The sequence below is a fragment of the Pleuronectes platessa genome, unplaced genomic scaffold (assembly GCF_947347685.1).
Source record: "Pleuronectes platessa unplaced genomic scaffold, fPlePla1.1 scaffold_327, whole genome shotgun sequence".
In the NCBI taxonomy this organism is placed as follows: domain Eukaryota; kingdom Metazoa; phylum Chordata; class Actinopteri; order Pleuronectiformes; family Pleuronectidae; genus Pleuronectes; species Pleuronectes platessa.
Window position 1 is genome coordinate 11,900 of NW_026519033.1, and position 12,335 is coordinate 24,234.

The 12,335-nt window shown below is 48.7% G+C and overlaps 1 protein-coding gene across 1 annotated transcript; it reads left to right on the forward strand.

Annotated features, from left to right (window-relative positions):
- Window positions 1–853: 853 nt before the first annotated feature.
- LOC128436374 (integrin alpha-5-like) lies at window positions 854–10,278 on the forward strand (the record flags this gene model as incomplete). The annotated part of the gene is made up of 2 exons (XM_053418140.1): window positions 854–1,297; window positions 10,148–10,278. Coding segments are annotated over exons 1-2 (334 nt in total), but the record flags the coding sequence as incomplete, so codon positions are not given.
- Window positions 10,279–12,335: the final 2,057 nt, after the last annotated feature.

A 12,335-nucleotide genomic window follows, 5' to 3' on the forward strand; every position in this document is an offset into this window, starting at 1 on the left:
TTATTGTTTGTGTTATTATTACCTACGCCATGAAGTGTCCATTTGTGTGTTGGTGGGTTTGTTTGCGTCTAAGATTACACTTCACAGATTTTCTTGACTCTTGGGTTGGAGGGATGCGGTGTCAGGGAAGAATCCAGGAAATTTCGTTGTGGACCCAAAATGTTTTTTCTAAAATGTCTTCAACCTTGTGAGAAAAGGGCGTTTTTCAACATTTCCCGAGGGAATCGTTGGTGGAATCTTGATGAGAAGAATCTGGCACATTTAGGGAAACTGATGAGTGTGTGAAATTTGGTGCAGCCTGTTTTGAATTTAACTTCTTAGGGAATGTGCTCTGCTGCCTTTCTAGTTATTAAACACAAAGTGTTGGTGCTATCAGTGGCCCACAAAGGACAGACAGCGCTTCACCACAGTTTGAATTCCTGACTTATCAGTGAATGGAACCTCAAGGGAGAGAGATCCACACGATTATCAAACCATGGACAGCAGAGGCCTTTAAACTATTGGTTGGACATGTGGAGGTTCATTGAACTTTCCGTCATCTCCTGACACCACTCATTCTCAGAGGGAGGGTCAAGATAACTGGGAGATAAAACCAAAAGAAGGGTTATGGATTCCAATGTTTTCCTTTGGTTAATAATCTCAGTGGTGCAGATAAGAAAGCCTTGGAAATCAAAACTGCAAATGTGTTTCACCCTCGTTGCTAAACACACAGTCTGAGATAGTGGATGAGAAGAGCCCCTCTGCAAAGTTTTTTTCTTCCTTTCAGGGAATCACAGGCTCCTCCTCTCCCCAAACTCTGTCACGGCTGTGGGAACTCCCTGCTCCGTGTATCCCGATGAGGGGAGCGGAGGAGGCGTGCGCCCTGAGAGACGCACGGAGCCAGAGGCACAGCGAGGACTCACAGAGGAGCTGACGGAGCGTTAATGAGACACTGGGCCAGAGTCACAGGGATGCAGATTGTAGTCACACTCCACCACTGTTCTCAGGTCTGATCTGTGGAACTCCAGAGCGCGGACACTGGGACCGTTCCCCCCCCTCCTAATTTTTTTTTGTTTCACAAAACAAACTTTTAGTGGATTAATTTATTCGCAGAAATGGGATTGGAACGGTTTTGCGCAAAGACGCCGAGGATGGCGGCTCGTCTCTCCCGCTCGCTGCTGTGTATCGTCGGGCTCTCGCTCACCCTCTCCGCCTGCGACGCGTTCAACTTGGACGTGGAGAATCCAGCTGTTTACAGCGGAGCTCCGGGGAGCTACTTCGGATATGCCGTGGACTTTTATTTGGCCAATTCCTCCAGGTGAGTTTCTTTTACGCACAGCTAATGTAAAGGTTCGTGGTAAGAGGAGTGTTTCGGCATCGAGCTCCAACAGAAGACATTTGTTTATGAATCCATCTGGGCTCCTCGGACCCGGTTGTACATGAATGTGAAACTTTCCATTGGTTTATATCAGAACATCCACAAATCCTCCCTGTTAAAGTTACAGAGCAACTTTCCAATAGGAAAAGGACGAGATGGTCTTTTCTCTCGGACAGTAAATCAGGGTCTTGAGTGTTTACTCTGCCTTTTGGACGCATTCTTTACGCACAGCGCACAGGGAGTGTAACCCACTGTAATTGGATATATTGAGGAAATTGCATTTGTGTTCTGAATGACTCCTACATGAAAGCCGGGGTAATGCCAATAGACAAGAGTGTCTGTTTCATCAGGGTAAAGGAGGAACTTTGCTTTTGGAATCGCCTCTCAAATCCTAATCCAATTTTCGAAAACGACATAATTCTGACCTCTTAATCTTCCCCTCGCTCGCCCCTTGACTGGAACCCACAGCAGTCACATCTTACTGGAATGAGAAGTCACTGCTGATTGTGATGGTTTCTGGCCCAGTGGAGCTGGGATCCCTGTAACACTCAGTGTGCTGCTACAAGCCCAAGCATTCTTCCTCAAGAGATTTTGGCACCAGTCAGTTTTTGGACTTTACATCATGCGTGACATGCCTGTGGTCAGGGTCTAATACCCCGGCCGTCTGAGGAGAACATAATAGTGTGGGACATGTTGACTGTCCTGGGAGCATGTTGTCTTTGTTCGAACTGGGATACAGTGGGAAAAGAGAGCCAGGCATGGGTTAACCCAGTCCCTGACAGATTTGCATTTGTGTAGACTGGTGGGCTGTGGACCCAACCCTGTAATCGTAATAATCATTAAGAAAAGGTTCTGCGGCCGCAGTCAAGGTTCCTCTCAGACACGATCAGACTTCCTGGCTGAGACCCCGTCTGCTCTAACGGTGTCTGGGCCCACCGTTTAACCAGCCGGCATGCTGGGCCCTGAGAAAGGGCTTTGTGCCGAGTGGGCCGCCAGCAGCAGCTCTGGTTTCCCCCTGCTTCTCCTCCCTGCTTCCCTGGACGACAGCCTCTCAGACATGGGGAGATTTCCCCCCCTCTCTTCCCCCTGGCCCCCACTGTCTCTTTAAAAGCCTGCAGCCATTGCTCTTCATGTCTCTTGCCTGAGAAGCTGGGCCTTTCAGGAGAGAGCGGTATGATTTAGTATGTGAGGCTCGTGTGCGTGGACCCCACTTTTCTCTCCAGCATCCCCCTCCTCACTTCCTCCCGTGCTGATGTCATTCTGCAGAGCTTTTTAATTCCTCGACCACCCCCACCCCCCCCCCCATCATCTCTCTTTGTCCCATTAAGCATGAGGCGGAGTGGACCTCATCTTGCTAATGACATAATGGGAACTTTTCTACACTTACACAGGAGGAGATGAGACAATGGTTTGAATGTGCAGAGTAGGAACAGCGTCTAAATGTAGCTTCCCGCCCTGTAATTTCCCCCGTGGATGATATGTGTTCAGAAGTCATGTGTTAAACAAAACAGAGTACGAGAGAGCAGCTTTGAGAAGGTGAATCATGGCTCTATCTTGCACACTGCACGTACGTGACACTTTTCATCCACAGCTTCTTAGAAAGCCTATGGGTGGAGTCCTGAGGTGAGTTTCTGTTATCTGCGGGTTTTGCCGTCACATCATCACGACCCACGCTTTGGAGACATGCACGGGGAGAAGCTGGAATCCCAGGGTGAAGTCAGTTTGAGGGAGTTTATGATTTGCTATGAGCTCGGCTCCGACCCCATGAGTTAAAACACTGTTGTCTAGATCACAGGTTAGACCGCAGTGTTGTTTGACAGAAATGAGACTGATGGTAGATATAGATGTAGAGACAAGGGAGGAGAATATTTCCCCTCATCCATACATGGCTCTGCCTGCAAACACAAAGGCCCCCTCTCTCTCGCTTCGACATTCATCTCTTTGACAACTGAGTTTGTATGTGTGGGTCTGTCATGCCCTTCGGCCCGGTGTAATGAAATTAAGTTTGGACACTGGCAGACGGCCCACCGTGGAAGAACGCCCCAGGATAGTGTCTGTGAACCGCGTGACGGCCCCTGTCAGAAGCTCACAGGAAGGGCAAGAGGATATATGGTCCCCTCTGGTGTGTGTGTGTGTGTGTGTGTTATTCCACATTGAGAGATGATGAGCTGCGTAAAGTCAACAGTCACTCACACCCTCCCCTGCGTTCAGGGCAGAGCCCCGTCTCCCTTCAAACGCTTCATAACCAAAAACACTGACTGACTCTGCTTTGACTTTCCTCCGGTGCCAGGCAGGGATGAGGGAGTGGATCACAATGAGATAGACAGGGTCAAAGGTCGGGGGCTGTAAATAATAACAGACCTCGCCTGGTGAGGATGAGAAGATGAGGCAGCGCCTGAAAAGTGAAGGGCGGTTATGTTGTTATGAAATATGATTCAAAGCTCCTCCCCCTGTATTTTGTTATAACTTACATTTAATCACCCATTGACTTTTCTATCTACATCAATGTGAAATAATGGAGGATGGTCTGATGGAGAGAGTCATATGTTCCTGGTACGGATGGTTGGGCCATGAGGAACACATGCTGGGGTCAGCCGGTCCATGTAGGTCACTCTCCTGAAGTTTACCCTCTCCAACAGGGTTAGGGTTGAACTAATATTGACATTGGACCTGGGGTCTCCTCTGGCCACTAAACCAGCCGTGTTCACTCTGTGTCAACAGCGAGGTCCCTCTCCATATTTGATCAGTCTCATTTCTCTTATTGTTTTCATTGGTGTCCTTTTACTAAGATCAGACCCCTGAAGTGCTCGAGCTGGAAAGTGCAGCTTGGATATCTGGACGAGTGTTGCTTCATCCAGGTTCTTGTATTTGCCTGCAGACAACAGGGATCTTTGTTTGATGGCAGCAATTGTTGACTGTTTTTAAATCTGAGGAACTACAATTAAGATTTATTTATATCGTAATTTATTGACAGCTTCAATTTTATGTTGTCATACTCTGTGTGCCGCCCTGAAGGTTCAGAGAAGCCAGTAGGTTGGGAACATTCGTGTCTGTTGCTGTAAAGGTCAGTGAGGATAAACTTAGAATGGCTTCACTGCGTCTGTCTCAAACATGGAGTGCCTGTCTAGCTGTCACTGGTTTTAAATAAAGAGCCTGTGTGGGTTTTGCCTGAAGAAGACGTCAGTGTGGATGGTGACAGTGTGTTTTAAAGGGCTTGTGAACCCTGCTGTCACACCAGTGCAGTACTGGGTTGGGAATGCCCGCAGGACGTCATGTCTACTTTGGAATGGAGTGGCCGATCGGTCAGGGTCGTCCTGACTCAGACTCTGCTAGATTTAATCTATGACTGCCAGAAGGCCTGGTTTGCTTTAACCCCGGGTCAGAAAGTGACTCACATCCACGGTAACTTGATAAAGGCTTTTCTTTATACACCAGTAAGCGTATATGACGCCATGGTCCAGTGGCGCACTGCTGGCTGAGATTCAAATTTGCATCACTTCTCATATGTGAGATGGAAATAAGATGTGACCTCCATGAATGTGTGTTTGTATGCATGCATGCATGTGTGGGTGCGGCCGGGGATTCTGGGTGCACAGACAGAGCGTCTCAACAGCTGCGTCAACCCCCCACCGGCGCATTTAATACAACGGCCTCTCTGTACGGAGGTGAGAGGTACGGACCCCCTGACGTGGGCATTGTGGAGCGAGGTGTGAAACAGCGGCAGTTAAACTCCCTGCAGGAGGACTTTAGGGAGGCTGGGGGGGGGTGTGGGGGGGTGGGGGAGAAGCTCTGTATGAGAACACACATGGAAACAAGTCATTCTCCAGCAGCAGCAGGAGGATGCCTACTCTATTTTCTTAGTGACACGACACGGCTGGTTGGTTTTTGACAAAGCCGCTGCTGGTTTTCACACATTAGCTGTAAAACATACGATGATATAATGCACTTATAAAAGGACGGCTACTTGCTGAGAGGCTGGAAAAACAAGGAGTGCAGAATCCACAGGGGTCTTGACTTTCTAATTCATTTACCAAACTCTGAACCCCCGCTGCAGAGTCATGTAAAATCTTCACCTCCAAACTGTGTGACGATAAAACAACAGTATTTGGCGAACCAGGCTGGCAGCACTTTTATTTTGAAAGCCACCTGTTGCTCTAACACTAGACACTAAGGAAATGTAGATTTATATTAGATTCGATGCCTTATTTATGCTGATTCAGATCTCCTTTTAAAACAGACGGTGGCCTGTGGGAATTCAAATCTATAAATTGTTCTAAGATAAGTGACTTGCTCCAGGCCCGAGGAGCCAGATATACAGATCATACAGTAACCATCTGAAAATGTGGCTTCAGCTCAGCACAGTCGACCGTCTGTAGTCAGCACACGCCATCCCAGCAGGCACTGCTACTCTCATCATCTTCAGTGTCCTGGACAGCAGCACAGAGAACCCCAGCGTGTGTGTGTGTGTGTGTGTGTGTGTGTGTGTGTGTGTGTGTGTGTGAGAGAGCAGATGAGTGTCCATATGGCAGCCGTCCGGACTCAAACAGCTCCTGTCTGGCCTTGGCTCTGGGAGGACATGCGACTGTCGCTGTGGCTCCATGTGGTCTAGAACAAGTCATCACATACCACTTGCACTTCTCATGTCGGCCCTTTCAGCTGATCTCACTCTAAGTGCCCACGCAGGCTTTGTAAAGTCAATATTGCCGCTGTTGGATGATGATGTCATCCTGCAGCTTCAAGCCGTCCATTAATTTGCTGAACATGTCAAATCACCAGTTCAGCTCCACATTTCCACTCTCGGCGATTCCAGGTGTCATATAATTTTGTCGCTTAAGTGATTCCTCAGAGTCAAACCGCGGGGGGGTGGGGTGGGGGGGGGGGGGTGTGTATTTCACTTTATGCCGGCATCCTCTCTCTCCTCTGCAGGAAGGAGAGCGGTGAAGGTCAAGAGCCGCCTGTGGCCTAACCCTAACCCTAACCCTAACCCTGCATCCGAGTTTTCCTTTCACTGATATGGAACCACTTCAGCGTTTGAGCATGTGTTGATAGCTCCGTGTGAACTCCGTGGGGCAGCGTGCATGTTGTACTCAGGTGTAGCGGAGGATTGACGGCCACTACTCTGGGATTTTTCCCCCCCGAGCCGTTTTCCCTGTGCGCCTGTGCCGTATCGTTCCCTGAGCCGTGTTTACGACTGCAGATGGTGACTGGAGCCGGCACTGGCAGCCCCCCCCCCCCCCTCTCTCTTTCTAGCGTGAAACATTTATAATAGTGTTCAAGTGACATCAGCATTTGCAGCTGGGTGGAAGACTATTAAATGTGGAATGGGGGCGTCGAGGGAGTGGTGTGTGTGTGTGTTTGTGTGTGTGTGTGTGTGGGTATGAACAGGAGGGGGCAACAGAAGAATTTGCCCCCTCCTGTAACCTCATCATAAACCGTATTAGCCTTGGCCACTCAACATAGCGTCACATCAGCAAGTTCCAGGGCTCTGCATCGGCCCTGATTTCTCAAGTCCACATAAAATATGGTTAGAGTCTGGCAATTATGGTGCGCTGAGGGATTTCCTCCTCTTGATTGCTTGAGCTTCAAATAAGAAGTAGAAGAAAAAAAACCAGTCCTCCACTGTTGTGTACACATTCCTCACTCGCAGCCCCAGTCACTTACTGGAGCTTAATTAATGTTTAATTGTGAGCCGGGTGGTGCAGGTCATTAGTGGCTGCTGAACGGCAGCTGGTGGGGTCGACCGTGCGAGACATGGTGAAGCCACTAATGCTTCTCGAGCCACACCCCCCCCCCCCCCCCCCCATGTGAGGATATTGCTCAAGTGTCTTGGGTAATGCTTTTGCTATTTGTCCATTGCAACATGACAACCAAGCCCAAGCAGCCAAAAACATTTCAGTGTTTTTGGCTGTGAACTATTTAGGAAAGTGTCAGGCCACAGCCGCTATGTGTTTCATGGAAACTGGTGTTTTCAAACTAAAACAATTCTCAAACACGCCCGAAAAACACACATCACGTGACCCCTCACGTACACTGGACAAGCGGGGGTGTACACTGGAAAATGCTGAATGTTACCAGTACAACAGCTGTTAAGCAAAGACAACAGGCTCAGCGATGCTTGTAATTGAGTGTCCACACTATGTTCTACACTGGTGGCCGAGGCTAATGCCAGTTGTGGGTCGTGGGGTCATGTGATAGGAGCCTGACGAATGAGCAAAGGCTACGTCGTGACCAGAGATATGGAATCGTTGTCAACAATCTCAGTTTATGCCCCATTCAGTCCCAGAGATTTCAATCTGAAATTGGACGAGGCAGCGTTTCCAAACTCTAAGTAGCAGGATCGATGCTTTTTCAAATGTATGTAGTCGTTCAGAAGAGATTTGTATGATTCTCCCGTAGCCAAAACATTCCCATGAGCAGCGCTGGAGTATTGGTGTGTCTGAGAGAATCAGAAGTGCTTTCCATTCCTTTCCATATACACATCGAGCTACATCTGTCAGCAAGGCTTTCCTTATCCCCGCCGTGATCCCTATCAAACCTGCCATGGTGCTGATTTCACTCCCACCATCAACAGCCTTTTGTCTGGAGACCCACTTGGTTCTCGACCCGACCAGCACGTCTGTCCTTCAGCTCAACAGCTGAGTATTTCTCACCCCCTTCTAATTGCATATATTTGCATACCCAGCCCCGGAGGCCTTACTTTTACAAAGGAATTTGTTATGCAGCAGTCAGTCGACTGCGGTTAGAGCTTCATTAAATGCTAATGATACCAAAGCTTCTACCTTTCCAGTGCTTGGCCGGCAGATAAGGAGAAAGGGTGGGGGGGGAATGCCAGCTAGAACTCGACTGATCCTCACCAGATAGAGACCCATTAAATGCTAATTCCTCCACATTCACAGCACTTTCAGATCGCTATCAACGCACGTTTGTGTGTGACCGTGTCTCCCCACATCTGCATGTGTCTGTGCAAGGTAGTGAAAATCTGTCTCGACCGCGGAGCCGCTGATTAAAGCGCGATCCGCTCGTTTGGTTATTTCCTGTGTTTCTTCTTTTTTGAGAAGCCGCCATGGCCGACTCTGTCTGGCCTCGGTTCAGATCAGATTAAACAAAAGATGCTGCGGCCTCCAGTTTCCCCGGCCTTGTTATTGTGAACAAGCTGTTTATTGCGTAAATGTGCGTTTGTCCTCAGATGATTTTTTAAATTTCACCATGGAAACATCAGCTGAATCAGATTTCGCAAATTCATCTTCCAATGTTTTATATCGTGGGCTTTTAGGTGACGAGCGTTTTAAGAGTGTGGTCTGTTGATTTGTTGAGTAGTCATCGTCTGCTTGGATGTTTGTGCGTGAACGTTCAGGGATAGAAAGAAAGAAGAAGAAGATCTAGAGCTGAAGGAAGCCGCTCTGCGATTTAGATTATCACACAGGTGGAGCTCGGCTGCTCCGCTGGGATGTTCCTGCATGCGTCTGCACATGTGGTCAGAAATAAAAGGGGGGGGGGGGGGACACTGTCTCTTGCTTTCCAAGTGAGACCGGTTTGTTTCTCTTCCTCCCTTCCAACACAAACCAGGAGTTTCTGTTCCACATTTGGAATTGGCCTCAGACTGTATCTCTCCTGAGGTATTGAGGCCACGGTGACGGGGTAATATTAAACTAATACCTTCTTCTCTGGGGCCCTTGTCCTCCCACAGATGTGTGGTTTACAAACCGTGGATGCTGCGATGATGTGAGAACTTTCTCCTGACCACCAACACACCCGGGGCCATTGTTGTAACATTTTATTTCCACAAGCCATGTCATGATGTCTTGTCATACGAGGCAATAGATTGGTTCAGTGGGATTAACTGTTGTGGATTACGAGGTATTGGAATATCACACGGTTTTAGCTGTTGGACTCATGGTGGCTCGTTCATCTTCATCTGTACACCGCTGAGTCATCACCCTCGGGGGCGGGATGCTAACTAGCCGAAATGTAAACTTTCATGCCCCATTGGAAGATCTGGGACAGGAAAGGGTGTGCTCTTCCTGTCCTGGAGGCCCCTAGACGATGTCTGGTCCCAGTGGTTCCGTGCCTCCTTTACCCACATCAGTGCCAGCGACTGTATCTGCGATGCTTGTCTGGTCAAGTGGTTCCAGAATGAAGTAATGGCAAAAAAAATCTGCTCCGGTCAAATTATCCACTGGGGGATTTTTAACCATACCCAACATCAACGTATAATCGCTGTCTGCCTTCCACTCTTTCATCTGGGAAGTACATCTTTGTTTTTTAGTCTTGAAACGCACCTGTAACCTCACTGGTTCACGTGTCTGCTGAAATGGTTGGTTGCTCTTCCTGTAGCTGTAACAGAATAGCTCCAAGGACGTGGATGTTGAGTGTGACAGCTGTAGAAACAAGAGTGTGACTCCACTTAGCCCGGCTGCTTTCTTGTTTTCCTATTGAATCTGCCCCACAGGGCCTCCATGTGTGTCCGACTGCACTGCACTGAGTGTGTCTGTGAATAAACCGTGCACAACATGTCAGAGGAACAGTTCATTGTTTGAGATTATGTACAAAAAAGGGTTTTAATGTTCTGCTTCTGAGTCCCAATGAAGCTCGCTGAGCAGGAGAATGTGCAAACTGCATCATGTTTGAAGCTGTTGAGTGGAAAGCATGTTTTAATTGAGGCCAGGCTAAGAAACTAACGAAGCTGAGCAATGGTTTCTGAAAGAGGCTCAGGTTTTATAAGCAGCCGGGTTTGTGTTGTAATGTTTGATTCACAGCACGTGTTCTCTTTGTGTCTCTCTTCCCTCGCAGTGCCAGCGTGGTGATAGGAGCTCCCAAGGCCAGCACGAGGCAGGTCAATGTGACAGAAGGAGGATCTGTGTTCTACTGTCCGTGGAGCCACAACCAAACGGATTGTCACACCATCGACTTCGACACGAAAGGTAAGCCTCTTGTTTGACACGCAGGCAGAAAGTGGATTCATGTGGTTTTGGGGAGGTTTGACCTTTGGGGATTTTTATATTTAACTCTAATTGTGCTTCAGGACAATGACCACACAAATACTTTCTTTGTGACTTCTGATCCAACCGATCAGACCCGGTTACAGTCTCATTAGATTGGAGGTTTGAGAGGTTGAGAAACTGAAGATGCTGTATGAACCCTCTTGAAAAGGCCGAGCTTTGTTTTGCGCTGCTCTGTTCACTTGTGAAGCCATCGGAGCATTTCCCTTCTGCTCCTTTTGTCAGCAGCAGACCCGGGATCAGGCGTCAGTGTTCCACTCCACTGATCTGTTGTTGGCTATATGGCTCCCGGACTCGGGATGATCCTGCCTTCCTGTTTGTGTCTTGCTTTTTGGGGATGAAAAGGATAATGGGCTGTTGAAGAGGGTCTTTTTTTTTGATGGGTACTCCTTCCTTCCTCCAGGTCGTGTTTGTCTTGCCTCTGCCCAGGAACTATAGAGAGATAAGCAAGCAATAAACAAATATGTCAGACAAAGAGAAGCAGCTGACAGAAAGGATCCAGTTGGGTCGGATGTAGGTAAAGTAGCTTTGGGGAACATGAGGAAGTGCGCGAGGGTCTAATGAGTGGATTCTTATTTCAGGGTGTTGACAGGGCGTCTGTCAGCCGGGTCCGAACAATGGTGAAGTGAGGAAAGGGGCAATTTGGAAACACAAAGACTGTGTAGTAACTTGTCTTTTAGATTGAACATGCCCTGAAAACACACACTCGCACACTCTCACACGTAAGGGGACGTTTACCGCACAACTCCTTGGCGTCTTTCCTGTGAGAAATCACAAGCTAGCGTTGCGAGGAGCCAACTTAAATTTACAATCCGTGATGTACAGTGGGGAAAAATATTCCAGTATGAGCAGAGTGTTTCACAAGCCTGGTTTAACAGCGTTCCTTCATTGGACGCCGCGGCCTGATACCTTCTTTTTTTTTTACACTGTTTTCCTTGCAACATAAAAAATGTGCTGCGCATCCCTCGGCGCTGGCTGGAGGCTACGGGGAGTGATGTCATGGGGGAAGGTTAGTCCCCCGGGTTGTCAGACAGCGTCCTTCAAATATTCCTTTTTTTTAACAGAGCTTTGAAGCAGCTGATTAGAGTGCCAGAGCTGGTTCCGACATCTGGATCGTGACACAGCGGAGGAACACTCAATACACGGACATCTGCATGCACATGTGCCCGGTGCCAAACAGCTGTTAAATGGATGATATTTACTGCTGCAATTCATTTGCTGTAGCTGTGACGCTTCTCTTTGCCAGTCCGGATAGTAAAAGCAAGAGCAATAAAAAAAATAACATTAAATGATGATGCTGGCGGTTACATATTTTTTTAACTTTTTCCACTATGGATGCTCGAAGAAACGAGTACTGCCACATTACTTTTATCCTCCACCGGAGTATCGGTATCAGATATATTGCTAAAGCAAAGTGGTGTCGTCGGCCTCAGTATCTGTTGGTGTGTTTGAGCTCTGACCCGCGGGCCACAGACCCTCTTAATTAGCCGGTCTAATTGGGTCAAAGTGGCCAGAGGCCCCCCTCCCATCCACTTCCTCCTCCATCGAGATAAGAGGCTGTCTATGGATCGTGGAGGAGGAGAGGGTAGCTAGGGCGGTAGGGAGGGTGTGAGAGGGGCACATACAGGATGGGAGGATGGGAGGGAGGGTGAGAAGGCCAGAGGGAAGGGTGGGGGGGGAACCAGAGCCCTGTTCCTCCGCTCCGTCCCACTCTGGTCTCCTGCTGTCAGTACTCCCCACAGGGGGCGGCTGATGTGATGAGTGAATTTGGCCATTTGTCTCTTTCCCCACTGACACACACACAAACACAACCACTCGCAGTGAGAGGCTCTAACCCCGCTAATGGCTGTCCTCTCACACACAGTTCAAAGGCGGGGGGGGGGGGGGGGGGGTGAGTGAGTGTATGGATGCAGTCCAGACCCCCACGCTCCTCTGCTGTGTCCCACGGGAAACTGGGCCCTGGCACCGAGTCCCATCGG